Raw genomic sequence first — 13,989 nt, 5'->3', positions numbered from 1 at the left:
GGGGCTTTGTTTACATTTCCAAAGAATGCACATGAGGTCTAATATATTCATTTCTACCTCATGCTCCACCCCCTGATCTAACAGCACAGGTGAGAGAGGTGTGGGTGAAGGCCCTATCAAATCTAAAGGATTTAATTTAAATCCCTCTTGTAACTACACCCTCCTAACATCTTCAGTTTCACTCGTACATCACATTATTGAACATCTGAAACTGCAGTTTCCCTGTAACTTTAAGGTTTTCTCACTTTTATTTGGACAGTGATATGTAGTCAAATAAATGATGTTTTTCTAATCATCGTACAGGAAATTCTGCCTTCTTATAGTGATTTTTTCTACATATTTATCTTTTAGAACTATTGTTACTCTGTAGTGATCCTGAACTGGTTTGCTGTAGAAAATAAACATGATTTTTATTATGTTCTGTTGGAGTGGAGACTGGACAGAGTGGCTGCTCTGTGATTGTAGGAAAAACACAAGGTTTAATGAGTTGTGTGATAAACTCCACTGCCTCACCAGGTCTGTGCGCCTTGGGCACAGCCATGTTCATGACCCGACTGACATCCTGAGGTTTGGGCGGCGAAGCGGTAAAGCGGCAGATGCCCGACTCAGACGGCGTGCTGGAGGTCAGGCTGTCAGTGTAGTCGTTGGTCCCTGCTGTCATCTGTTCGGATGAGGTGTCAGAGATGAAGCACTCGGTGATGGTGAACTTGGCGTGGCGGAGCTGCTCTTCCATCTTGGCGTGCTCGTAGGCTCTGGCCAGCTCCTCGTAGGTGGAGGACGCGCTCTCTGTTGATACCATGCTGCTCCGTGCACGATCTGATACACACGTTAAACAAGTTTAATTGTTGTTGTAGAAATACAGCATGGAGTGCAGCACAAGACTTTTTAAAATACAGTTGAAATTTAACTATATTTATGTGGTGTTTTTATATGGTTGTTGGGGAATTTTAGTGTTATTTAATACAGTTCATATGTGACGTAATTTAAAGTTGGATTCACACCCTGGAAGCCTCAGCCAAGAGTACGCCCCAAAAGTTGCACTTTCAAATGGAAAAACTACTGCCAATATATTTTGGATTGCAGATAGGCCAATGTGAGAGCCATCACACCTGACAATCTCACAAAAGCAACAGGATTTCTGTCACTTCCCCCAACTTTCTAACCTTAATCATAAAAAAAAGGCTGTGAGTCCATGTTGTTCCTGGATAGCTGTCATGGTCACCCTCCACCATCCTGCTCTACTCTACCTGTATCCTGTGAGGGGCTGACACTGTAGCTGTCGCTCTCCTTGTCAACAGATCCAGTGGCGCGTGGCGTGGGGAGTCTCCAGTCAGTGGTCAAAGTGTGTGAGGAGCTGGTGGGGTGCGGCCGGTTCAGGGTCCACTGGCTGGCGTAGCGGCTCCGTGCCGCGGCAGGACCAGCTTTGGCAGTGCGTCTGGCAGTGGGGTCTGGTGAGGAGAGGAAATTGTTGATGAACAGAACTAATAACAGCTACTCCATTTTTCAGTATAATCAATTTAAGCCTAAGTCCTCTGACACAACATTAACTAGCACTTTAGTCTGGCTGGATCACTTTGTTTTGATATATTTAGATATTTAGAATTACTCTCTTGGTCTCGGATCTGGACTCATTCAAGTCTGAGAGCTTCTCTTATGTGAATAAATACATTAGTACATTAATACATTAGACATTAGTGCTTGATTAAAACAGTAAATCATTATTCCTTTCAGAAGCATACATCAGTATTTACTGAAAGAGTCTTTGTGTACCTGGGACTGGATAGTATAAATTGCATTCTTTCAAAATCTAATTTTGAGAATTGTGTTTGTCTCCAAGAGAGTATTTCATTTCCATTTTTCAAGTCAATAATAAAATGAAAATAAAATATTGTCATCATTGTACAGCATAAAACATGAAGTCTTTAGGGAAGGGAACAAACACACAAACAAATTCAAGTCCACAGGGACACTAATCCTTGATAAACGCAGACCAATTTAGGAATGTCCCCACCTTCAGCTGCAAGACAAAGTTAACAGTTGACCCTGTTTTTGGCTCATTCATACAGTGACCCTGTTTAGATGTGGCTCATCAGTAACAGTAAAGAACGAGAGGCTGAATATATGTCTATCCGGCTGTGTTGTGGTACAAATCTACAGTTTACCCCTTCAGTGAGCACTGAACATTACCATCCCACAGCTCCATGCAATGACATTATCATCCATCTTAAGCTCCAACTGTCTCCATACAGACATATAAATAGTATCATATTCAGCCTGACCCAGACAGGCTGCTGCTCTGTGCCCCGCTGGGCCAAATCAGAATGAGAGCCTTTAGAAAAGGCCTGGATTGGATCTGTGCTGAGAAGAATGGTGCTGGTAATTGTAGTAGGTCAGACAGTAATTCTATCAGTGGGGATGGAGGGATGAAATGATGGAGGTGTTTGGCCAACAAAAAAAAAGGGATGAGTCAGAAAACTGGGTTCATGCCTCACTGGCCAGGTTAAATGAACCAATCATATGCTTGTGTGTATATATTCTGTGCGTCATTATGTCCTTGTGCGTGTGTTTGTATTATAATGTGCCATATGTGTGTTACGTGTGTTACAGATGCCTTGATATGTGAGCATACTGCTGCTCATGGCAGATAAGAAACATACCTAAAAAGCATCGTATGTTAATGGTAAAAAGCACGTTTTTTTCTGGTGATATTTGGCAGATATTTTGTGCTTCTGTTTCTAGGAGTGTGCAACTTTACTGTAAAATTAGCAACAGAATAAACATTTTAAACCATTCAATTAACTAAGACAACCTGCATATCTATCTGTACTAGGGTTAGGGTAATATATCACAAAAGTGATATAAAAGTGATATATTAGTTATGATATCTGAATCCGTATTAGCCAATTTGGGTGGGAAAACTTTTGCACTGTCTGCACAAACTCATTTCAGTGCATCACTAATCTGAATGTGCATGTCCATGTCTGTATGTACATGTGGGCACTCAGGTCCAACTGGCCAGCTGGAGCAGGTCAATCAGGTGAGGACGTGTCAAGAAGAGGCAGGGAGATCGCTACTCTTCATCAGTTCTGCTTCAGTGGAGCTCAAACACCAGAAGCCCAGAGGCCGCTCTGCAGCGTGGCTGCTGAGTCTTTGTAATCTCACTGCTTGAAGGCTGCTCACATGCTGTATGACGGCAGTCTATAGTTGAGCTAAACCTTGCATGTAATTCAGATGAATGTGCAATGAAGTGTTATCACCAGTGTTTATATTTTATGGTGCTGAGGCAAATGTGTTTGAAATTGACATCCATCTACGAGAATATGACTTTGTAGATTCAGGAGGAAAATTAGCAGTGCCAGATTCTTGGCTGCAGATCAACCAAATAAAAACAAAACCCTCACTTGAGCCACAAGACACTTTTTCAACATTAGGTTAGTAACACAGGAGTAGCAGTAGTATTAATATTAGTAGTAAAGAAAATAAATGTTGAGCACTGACGGTGGTGGGACTCACTGGTTCCAGGCCTGGCATCGGACACGTCCACCAGCGGTCCAGTGGCCTGGGACAGAGACTGGTAGTGGACTGTGTGGGTCACTGTGGAGGATTTTTGCTTATTTGTCTCCCCAAAGTCATTGTCTGTCAACAGCACGGTGGACCTGTCATCTAACAGACAGAGAGAGGAGGGAAAAAGTGGAAAGCAGGAAGGAACAAAAGAAAAATGATGTCAGTCGTAAGCACAATGAATATGGTGACTGATGAGCACAAGTCTCATTTCAAGTATCTTACCGATTGTCTCCATGGTGTCCCTCTCCTCGATGAGGAGCTGGGCTCTGGGGATGTCGATGTGCATCCTTAATGTCTGCTGCTGCTTGTTCACCGTGTCTGGAGTCCGTGTGTTCTTACTGAGGAGGTTGAGGAGAAAAATTCATTACTTTTCAGCTGCGTGATTTTGCATTGTATCGCAGAAATGCTAGTTCAATTCCATTTAAGTTGATAAGTAGCTGTAAGAAGGCAAGAGGGACTGCATATTCTGTGTGCAATATATTTGATTTTTACTGATGGGCACAGTTACTCTGGGCTACATTGTGATTTATGTTCGCTGTTTAAAGGAAAACAGCCAGCATAAATTGAAATTAAGCATACGTACCTCATCAGCATTTCTGCCAGGCTTTTGGCATCTGTGAAGTCAGCAAAGAGGTAGTTAATGCCATAATAGTACTGTCCTAGCTGATGAGCTACAGCAGCGGAAATACAATCACTGACTTAGAAAAAGGCAACAAAAGCATGTTAGAGAGTTGGAAAAAAGAACGTGGAGGTGTTTGACCTGAAGAGAAAATTGCTGAAGTTTCTTAATTACAAAAGCATCGTTTTCCTCACTTCAGAGGCACCTGAGCATCAAACTATTTTAATTACATGGCACTCTGAATGTATTGCTTTTCTTTAGTCTGTGTGTTTTGTGAGCTTGTTTGCACACAGCCATGTTAGACTCACAGACTGGATGTGTGTAGGCAGTTTAACATGTGTGTATACAGTATGCGAATGTGCTTACAGACTAAATACTGTGTAATTATATGTAGTCTTCTTTCTGTTATTCAGATAAAGTGCACATTTACTTTATGAGATAAACTACTACAAATAAACCATAATTTGATCTACAACCCACCTCTGAGTCTCTTCAGCCTCTGCTCCCTCCTCCTCCTCTTTAGCACCATAAGCATGATAAAGACCAGAACGGCTACCACGAGAACAGAGGTGATGGTCACCACCATCTTCAGACCTCCGCTGCCTGACATGTTGTCTGAAATGGGATCTCCTGTTTTCAGCAAGGGAGGGATGGTACCTTGGGAAATAAATACATTCAGACATTTATGAGGAATTAATGTTTGGATTTGTTCTTGTTTATGTGAAATATTTGTTCACACTGATTTGCTCATTTTATGCAACTCCAAATAATAATGTGCAACACCAAAATAACAATGTTGAAAAGCAATTATTCCTGCAAGTAAAGGATGGAAGAAAAATGATTTTTATGCAGCACAGTCAAAGATTATAGGGATGAAAAATGTTTAGGAATTAAACTTTGAATATTGAATTTCCACATGCTTGCTTTTAAGCTGCACTTCTTCTGGTTGATCAACACACATTAGAGAGGTAATTTGGGTATTTTATTAGCCTCTAACTTGAGCTTTGTATACATTATTATTATTGATATTATTAGTATAATTAGCCATCCATCCACTTTTTGAACAGTTTCGCAGCAGTCTGGAGACTCTCAGCACACACTAGGTTCATTGTAGAGAGAACCAACACATAAGACAGATAAAAACATTCACATCTACAGGTAATTTTAAGTCTCCAGTTCACCTGACATTCATTTCTTTGGAATTGTTGTAGAAAACCCACGCAGACATGAAAATTACTTCACAGGAACTGGATCTCTAACTGCTTTAAAATTTGTGAAAGTTTCCTAATGCCTTTCCTTTCCTTAATTTCACAGTTAGAATATAGTTAGTAGGCTGGCTGATCGAAGCTGGGGCACCAGGTTTGTAGGAGACTGAATATCTGCTGTTATTCTCCTGGGCTGCTGCTCAGCAGCTGAGCAGAGCTGTAGACCCACTGTCAAACTGACAATAGCATCCACACAAATAGGCCCACACACACACACACACACACATACATGCAATAGCACATCCACTCACACATAACATCCTGACAGGCAGCTTACACGTCTCAGCAAAACCCTTCAAAGGAAATTAATGAATAGTCTGGAGTGCACCACAGAGCTTTCAGTACCTCCTATCCTTCTTTACAGCTTATACACTTCCTTTGTGTATGACTGACACAATCTGTAGCCCAAGGCAAATAAAGCTAGGCATGGCCCGAGGAGAATCTGAAGACTGTCCCCATTTTCTCACTCAGCTGAGCCGTCAGAATACCTGTCAATTTGTTCAAAGGCTGACAAAACTGTCTCATTCACAAGTACTCTTAAAGCACACAGTGTACTGTAGGCAGAACTGCAGAGTGGCACTTTATGCTGAAACACTGCTGCACCAAACAGTCGCAGTAAAGGGTGTAACACTGTTTTAACTGATGTTGTAATGATTGTCTCTATATATTCTTTAAAACTTTGTAAGAGAGCTACTGTGACACTGTCTCATGACACCTTAAAATGGATGAGATCTGATATCAAACAGCACAAAAAGAAGAAACAAGGTGTCTCAGGTATACTTGTTTCCTGTTCCATGTCATTCATGTTATCTGTGAGCTAATTAGACATGTTTGGAGGGACGTTTTTATTACTTTTTCTAAAATTACCCCTGAGTTGCAACTGATATCCCATCCTGATCCAATGATCCTCTATATCCGTGCAACTCTGTGGCAATCTGTTTAATCCAAACTCACTTCCGTCAGCATTGAGAGTAGCAAAGGTGATCCTCTTTTCTGCTGAGCCAGCGCTGTTGGTGACCTTCATCTGCAGTTCATACCAGGTCGCCTCCTGCAAGTCGTACAGGATGTAGCTCTTGGTCAGCGATGTACGCTGGGCTGTGGTCCAGGTGGCGGAGTCCACAGCTCGGTACTCCAGTATGAAGGAAGTGATTGGACAGCCGCCATTGTTCCAGCCAACCAGGTTGAGCCTGGCCCTGGTGGAGTTGATGCTGGTGAAGAGTTCATGTTCTTTGGCAAACTGCGGTTCTGAGGAGAGGATAGAGAGAAAAGATGATCAACATTTCACAGTTTAAGTTGTCACGGTTTGACATAAAGACAAATAATACATGAATACTAGTCAACCAGTCCTGAGGAATATGAGTTACAGGGGATCATATGCATTTTTTTTCCCCCTGAAACTTGCCATCATTTAGTGGGTTTATGAGTTTTTAAGATCAATGAAAACTAAATCATGTCATCAAATTTCTGTGGCTGAGGAAAGAAAATATTCCAGTGCCTACTTTAAGTTATTAGATAAAAACTGCAATATACTGTAGGTATAAAAACACGACTTCCAAAAGAAGTTGCTTTGAATGAGACAACATGATTAGTTGTTATCACAGAGCTGCATTTGCTACTCAAACAAACAAACAAATATCAGCTCCCTGGTGCGGCACCTCCCTACCTTTCCCATGGGTCTTAGCTTCAATGATCTCACTGATGCGCCCGGGCCCCACTGCATTCTGGGCGGTCAGGGTGAATTTGTACCAGGTGCCGCACTTCAGGTTCTCCAGACGGTACGAACGTTCACTGGGGCTGATGGGAAAACTGCCCCACTGCTCACTGTTGTCCTCTGAGTACTGCAGGATGTAACCTGGGGAGGCGAATGGTGAAAGAATAAGAGAAGGGAAGATGAGGGAGGCAGAAGATTTGACAAGAAAAATAAAAAAATAAAAAAACTTACTTTCATTTATACATAAGTCATATCTTTTTCATATTATGCAATCATTTTAATGTAAATATTTTCACAAGTCTATTTGTACCTCTCTATATGAATGTACTTACATCTGATGTTTAATCATTAGTGGATGTAAGACAACATTTGGTTTGAAGACTGAAGGCAGAATGACACAACACCTGTGGCCATGTTAGGTTGTAATTCACCAGAATATGAAATTGTTGGATGGAGAGACAACGTTGCTACTCTTAGATCTTTAACCAAACATGTTCATCCTCTACCCACTGGCCATTTTAGAATTAAATGGATAATATGAACCTGTCCGAAAAGCAAACATCTGTGGATATCTCACATCAGCTTCAGTCCAATAATCGACACCAAACTTTTTTGTTTATTGACCAAGTCTGCCTAACTTACAACTGTAGCTGAACAGTAGTCTATATTTTAAAGCTGCTAACAGGAATACAGTCATTAGTTAGTAAGTGTTGAACATGTGGAAAGTGTTTGACCAGCTGGTGGCACTAAATTAGATCGCTAACGTCATTAAGATTCATCCTCTGGACACCATGAATGTCTATTTTATGGCACATCCTTCCAATTATTCAGTTATAGTTATGTGGACAAAAGTGTTGGGGTGACAGTCTGAGGACAGGCCGACCTACCAACCAACATTGCCTGCCCGGCCACAGCCTGGCTAAAAATAGACAGTTGTAAGCTTAGGTGTGTGTGTGTGTGTGTGTTTTGGTGATGGATGATGCTGTGAGCAGGGAAGCAAAACAAATATCACAGAGAAGGTATCATAGACAGCTTTTATAGTGACTACAACTCTACAGACAGCAGCCCCATAATTAGGAGCAATGATAAATCACCACAAATCGTCTCACTGTGATTGCGCTTTCTTTAAGATGGAGCGCTTTAATCTTTCAGTTAAACAGACCTAATCTTCCCTGCTGCTTTTTAATCTATCTTTCAGGACTCAAGTATTAAGCCCGACCACCAGATAATGAGAAACAGGAACAAAAACAGGAATGTTAGGCTGGAATAAAGGAGGAGGTGACATTGGTTATCGTAGGGAGCTGAAGGGAGGCGATTATCTTTATATAAAGGATAATGTATGTAGTTGGAGCATATTTGTGTATGTGTACATCACATTAAGTTGTCACTAAACTGTCCATGGTGCTGTTTCAGATTCATTTGTTGTATGTGTGTGCCGCTGTGTCGCTCTCACCTCTGATGGAGCTCCCTCCGTTGTCTCCAGGTATCCATGACAATGTGATTGATGTGGTGGTAGTCTTGGTAACTGTGAGGCGTGGCTGGTCAGGAGGGACTGAGGACAAACGGAAATTCACTGCATGGTTAGTGCTCATTTTAGACTCATGTCTCCCTGTGAAGTTTCAGAGCCTAATCTGTAACAGTAATATGGTGACCCCCTGTTGGGACAACACTCCTGGCCAAGGTGGAATGAACATTTGTTGAGGATGTCTATCTTTTTTTCTTTTTACCTGAGCTTTTGGGAGCTATATGAAAGGAAGGGAGCAGAAACCTTTGTGCTAAGAGATCTGCTAGGCTGAGAAATATTATATAACCTCGCAGCTGTTCCAGTCTCCACGCCCATGTACACTTCAACTTCTATCAAACTGGATTCATTGTGATAAAGAAAGCGCAACATTATGGTTCTTTCATGCGCTCTCTAAGACTGCTTGCCTTGGACCTGCAGGTTGAGCGTGATCTCATCTGACCCCCAGTTGTTGCTGGCCACACAGCTGTAGTTCCCAGAATCCTCTGCTTTCACTGTGCGGATGATGAAGCTGCCGTTGCCATGGACACTACGACGACCATCCACCAGGACAGGTGTAGGAGTTCCATTAGTGCTGGAGAAACAACATTCGGAAAATTAATACCATTAGGCCATGAAGAAAAGCCATTACATTGTCATGATATCCATGTAAGTCTGATATTCTATCAGCACTGAGCAGCACCACTTGATGTGTGACGTACTTTCCCTTGAGCCACTTGATGGTAGGAGGAGGGTCTCCAACAGCCTTGCATGGTAAAACAATATCTTTCATCCAGGGAGTGGTCACTGTCCCATTGAAGGTCAGAATCCTGGCTGGAGCTAAAAACAACCGAAACTTTGTTGGGAACTTTCGTCAAGAAAATAAGACACAGGTTTACAAATCCCTCTGGTAAAAAAAAGTGCTTCATGTGATTAAGCATCGACGTTTAAAGCATATATTTGCTATCTGTTATCAGTTATTGTTGCCTAAAAAGTTGACCTTCATAGGAAGCAAATATAAAAAGCAATGACATTTTATACAATTCAACCACAAAAATGCTCTCTACTTATTATCATTTAAGCTTTGGATGATAATAACTGTGTGAATCTGAACAATATCAAAGGTTGGTTAGGGTGCTGTACCTTTGGCCAGAGGCTCCACTGTGATCTTCTCACTGTTGTTGCCATGTCCAGCAGCCGTCACAGCCACCACCCAGATACTGTACTGTCTGTTTCGAGCCAGATTGGGGATCCTGTAGAAGTACGCATCTGGAGACGCCTCAAACTCACTCATCACCTGTAAAACAGAGGGAGAGGAAAGATTAATGTATCATTGGGTAGCTGCAGTGTCCAGAGAAATGCCACTTGTGAAGAGAAAGAGAACAGTTTGGCTTTTTGTAACATACAGATTGTGTGGGAGGGATTTGAAAAAAAAATGTTTGCTGAAAATATTTTGGTATACAAATGCTATTACCATCGGATGCAGGTTAGAGCAGAAGACGATGTATTTCCTGATTATGCCATTCAGTTTGAGAGGAGGTAGCCAGGAGACAAACACCACAGAGCTGCTGGAGGCTGCAGCCTTAACCCCCGCTGGAGGACCAGGAACTGGGGAAGAAGAGAGCAGTGTAGGGTTCAGAGGCGCCAAGATAAACATACTGAATATGCACGCATATGTAGCTTAAGTATTTAGTGTGCGATGTATAAACGAGTAAGAACTTTTGAGGTTAATAAAATGATAACGGTAAAAGCAAACACTAGTAAGAATGTTTTGTAAGATTTACAGCAGGGTGAACATGAATTTGAGTGTGTTGTTTCTGTTATATCTGTATCTGTATGTATCATACCATCCTCTTTAGTGCGGACGTAGATCTGTTCACTGCGGACACCATCTCCAGCGTTGGTGAAGGCTAAGACCTGGATGCTGTAGTTGGTGTACTTCTCCAAACCGTCCAGTTCCAGAGACGGCTGGTTGGTGGTCACATTCCTGATTTCTCCCAGTTCTGACACACAGAGAGAGAGGAGATACGTTAATACACACACTACAGAGGTATGGTGCTTAGAGCTTAGTGTGATAATTAATACAAACAACAGTACAACAGAAAAGTTATCAAAATATTGGTTACCTGTGGTGAAACCTGAGAGAATCAACTGAGAATGTTCTGAATCTACAGTAAAGATCATGTATGGGAGGCACTTTTTGCCCTGATTCCTCTCTCCTCTATCCCCTCATGCCCTGTCACTCAGAGCCGAGGCAATGGGCCTCGCTGAGTTATTGCATTGTGAATTATTGATGGAGACCAGCCAGACTGCAGGTTGGATCCCTGCTATACATTCAAGGGAAAAACACAGGAACCGCAATATATTCTCTCTGTGCAATGCAGACTTTGTATTTTCATTGTTGATCAATATTAGAAAAACAATCATCTCATACTGTAAAGTGACACAAAATCAGACGTTGTTCATCAAGTATGTAAATTAAAATGTAGATCAAAGATTAATATTGTAAGAAAATGTGCAAAATTGCAAAACCACTTTCTCATTAACCTCAGATGGGATGAGTCAGATGTACAGTAGATAGAGTGGTGAATGGGCCACAATTGTCTCTTACTGAAGTCAACTGCTGTTGGTCATTTATCAGGAAATAACTGTCATTATTTTATATTACATTTTGAAAAAACATTATATGAAGAAGAAAAGAAACACAGACACACAAGACAACTGGAATTATCCAAGTTACACCACCTCTGAAACTCACAACAGCATATTACAGTCTGACAATACCACAGCTTCCCCTGGTGGATGAACCATGACGACAAGCAACAGCAATGAAAAGGCATTAATGACAAATCAGGTGATTAAAAAGTATTGACTTAAACGGCACGTGAACTGCATTGATCTATAAATGATATCAGTGTTTGGGTGTGTCGATGTTAATACCTCCATCAGGCAGGTTGGCCCAGTAGATGACTCTGTATCCCTGCAGGTTTCCATTGAGAGCCTCTCTGGGCAGAGGCATCCAGGAGAGCGAGATGACCTCCGGGGACTTTGCCACAGCCAGGACATTTTCAGGAGGCCGAGACGGCACTACCAGAGACACAAGGGGAGAAAAGAGGTGGAGGCTTAACGGAGTGGCAATACCAGTGACAATTCACTGAGTACCACAAATAACTTCTGACACCAAATATTACATCTGAAGCGTCTTTTAAGACACATGAATCATTTTTGTACCACATCCAACAATGAAACAACAGTCACATCCTCTGTTTCTTCTTTATTGAGAGAACCAAATCTTGTAATGACCAGAGGAGACGTTAGTGAAAAGTGATGTTTAATTAATTATAATGGTAGAATGTTTTAGTCGCTTAATATTTCATAAATAATGACAACTGCATCATCAAGCTCCCTAGAGATTATTCTGAGTGAAAATCTCTTAAAGAAATAGATAAATTATGCATTTGTTATCAAATGCAAAAGATTATTACAGTCACAACATCACATACTAACAGAAATGTTTGGTATTTTTATGAAGCTGGAAAATTTAGTTGAAGAACTAAATCCTAGAAGAAAAGAAGAAAATCCTACCTATCTAATGTATTATTTTATTGTGAATAAAGGATTTTTTTAGGACAAAAAATGAGGGCTTCAAAAACAAGAAGGGACTCTTTCTTTTTTGTAAAATCTGTTGAAACGTCCTCCTTAATCACAGAATTTGGCAGAAAAGATTTGTTTGTCTGATGTAATCCAACAAATGTCCAGTAGAGGGGAGTCTTTTCACAAGAATTTGTTAGCGCTTTTCTGAGACATCTAAACGGCCTAGATGTGGAGCCTAGTGGAGTCAAATTCAGTTCAAAATAACAAGTCAAACAGCAAGTAGTCTACAAAATAAAAACAAAGTTTACACTAACTTATAGTAATAACCCCTAAACTATACACAAGGTCCTCAGCATGGACACATCGACTGGGACCCATAGACATTTACAGTAACCCATATAACACATCAGATCCACCCACACCCCCTCCTTACCATCCTCCAGGGTTTTGGTGACCACCTGCTGTGACGATGGCCCGGTACCTGCCCTGTTAGCAGCCTGCACCACCACGCTGTACTGAGTGAACTTCTTCAGGTTGTCCAGCGTGATGCTCTCGGTGGTGTCGCCTGTGGTGTCCAAGCTGATGATGGTGAACTGGTGGCTCCCGCCAGGGCTGTACTCCCTGTAGCCCACCTGGTAGCCCCGGATCACACCGTTCTGCAGGTGCTTCTGGGGAGGCTGCGAGACGAGGATCAGGAGAGAAAACTGTTAGAAGACCGTAACTCGTATGCTGTGGTGACTTTTACTTAAACTTTTCAGACATTAAGTCTGACAGCAAACCACTCATCAAACAGAAAATTCATATTGGATGTTTATGCAAGGTTATGCAGCTTGACTTACATATGAAATATCATTACTCATCTTCTGTCAATGTCATATATTTAAGAATCAAGAGCAAATGATTAAACTACCACAGGCTATAAAACAAGTACACTATAAGTCACTGTTGCTCCCTCTAATGCCTTTAACCATAAACTGTATTTTCAGCATTTATTTATTTATTCTTTATTCAGATCCTCATTAGACTTCACAAAATGGTTGCCTTTCTGGGGTCCAAATAAAATAACACAATAAAAATAAACAGCAGTATGTGATGTAATTCGTAGCTACTTATCAAAGTAGGTTTAACAGTCTATTTACACATTCATATATTAGGAACCACTGCAGAGAGAAAAAAAAGAAATGTCTTTGTGGTTCTCCAACCCTTTAATGTTTACTTCATAATAACTGAAGAGATGTACATTATAGAACAGTCTACATGCTGGTATATATAGCTCGTAGTTACACATAAAGTTTGGACTTTACCTTCCAGGAAACTTTGATGCTCTGTGGGGAGGTGGGCTCCAGAAGGACATCCTGTGGTGGGCCGTCAGGAGCTGTAAATAAAGCACATCATTCAATATTGCTGCATGCTCGTGTTTAAGTGACGATCCGCTGTTGAGAGAGCTATTCCCTTTTCATCCCATTCAGTTTCACTAGATGGTGCTGTTGAGTTAAAAATGTATTTCCTTCATGCTCTTCCTCATTCAAGTGCCTCGCAGTTTCCACCTCAACTTAATAGTAATTTAAAATAAACTTGTAACATCATCAACTTTAACCTTTAAAAAAATGTGAAAAACTGATACATGTTTTATTTAATTTGAAATTTACGACTTTATTTTAACGATGAATCCGGTAAAATGGGGCATTTTAATGTGCTGCTATGCCTGTGGGGGGATCATTATAGGCAATAGAAG

The 13,989-nt window shown here is 41.2% G+C and overlaps 1 protein-coding gene across 8 annotated transcripts in view; it reads right to left on the bottom strand.

Moving 5' to 3' along the window:
• The window catches only part of dscamb (Down syndrome cell adhesion molecule b), a 121,594-nt gene that overhangs the window by 5,707 nt on the left and 101,898 nt on the right, over positions 1-13,989 (bottom strand). For 5 of the 8 annotated variants that reach the window (XM_070905257.1, XM_070905256.1, XM_070905260.1 and 2 more), the window contains exons 15-31: positions 13,559-13,629; positions 12,688-12,931; positions 11,601-11,747; positions 10,508-10,663; positions 10,135-10,268; positions 9,804-9,957; positions 9,383-9,500; positions 9,089-9,255; positions 8,613-8,711; positions 7,112-7,300; positions 6,403-6,693; positions 4,664-4,840; positions 4,148-4,178; positions 3,787-3,902; positions 3,514-3,663; positions 1,248-1,448; positions 514-816 (exon numbers count right to left, since the gene is read on the bottom strand). In XM_070905257.1, the coding sequence (XP_070761358.1) occupies positions 514-816; positions 1,248-1,448; positions 3,514-3,663; positions 3,787-3,902; positions 4,148-4,178; positions 4,664-4,840; positions 6,403-6,693; positions 7,112-7,300; positions 8,613-8,711; positions 9,089-9,255; positions 9,383-9,500; positions 9,804-9,957; positions 10,135-10,268; positions 10,508-10,663; positions 11,601-11,747; positions 12,688-12,931; positions 13,559-13,629 (2,748 nt within the window). Of the gene's footprint in view, positions 1-513; positions 817-1,247; positions 1,449-3,498; positions 3,664-3,786; positions 3,903-4,147; positions 4,179-4,663; positions 4,841-6,402; positions 6,694-7,111; positions 7,301-8,612; positions 8,712-9,088; positions 9,256-9,382; positions 9,501-9,803; positions 9,958-10,128; positions 10,269-10,507; positions 10,664-11,600; positions 11,748-12,687; positions 12,932-13,558; positions 13,630-13,989 lie in introns of all 8 variants that reach the window. The other 3 variants (XM_070905253.1, XM_070905258.1, XM_070905254.1) reach the window with 2 other exon arrangements.

Source organism: Enoplosus armatus, chromosome 5, assembly GCF_043641665.1.
Source record: "Enoplosus armatus isolate fEnoArm2 chromosome 5, fEnoArm2.hap1, whole genome shotgun sequence".
NCBI lineage: Eukaryota > Metazoa > Chordata > Actinopteri > Centrarchiformes > Enoplosidae > Enoplosus > Enoplosus armatus.
Note: the sequence above shows the minus strand (reverse complement) of the source record. Positions and strands in the feature narration are given on the sequence as shown.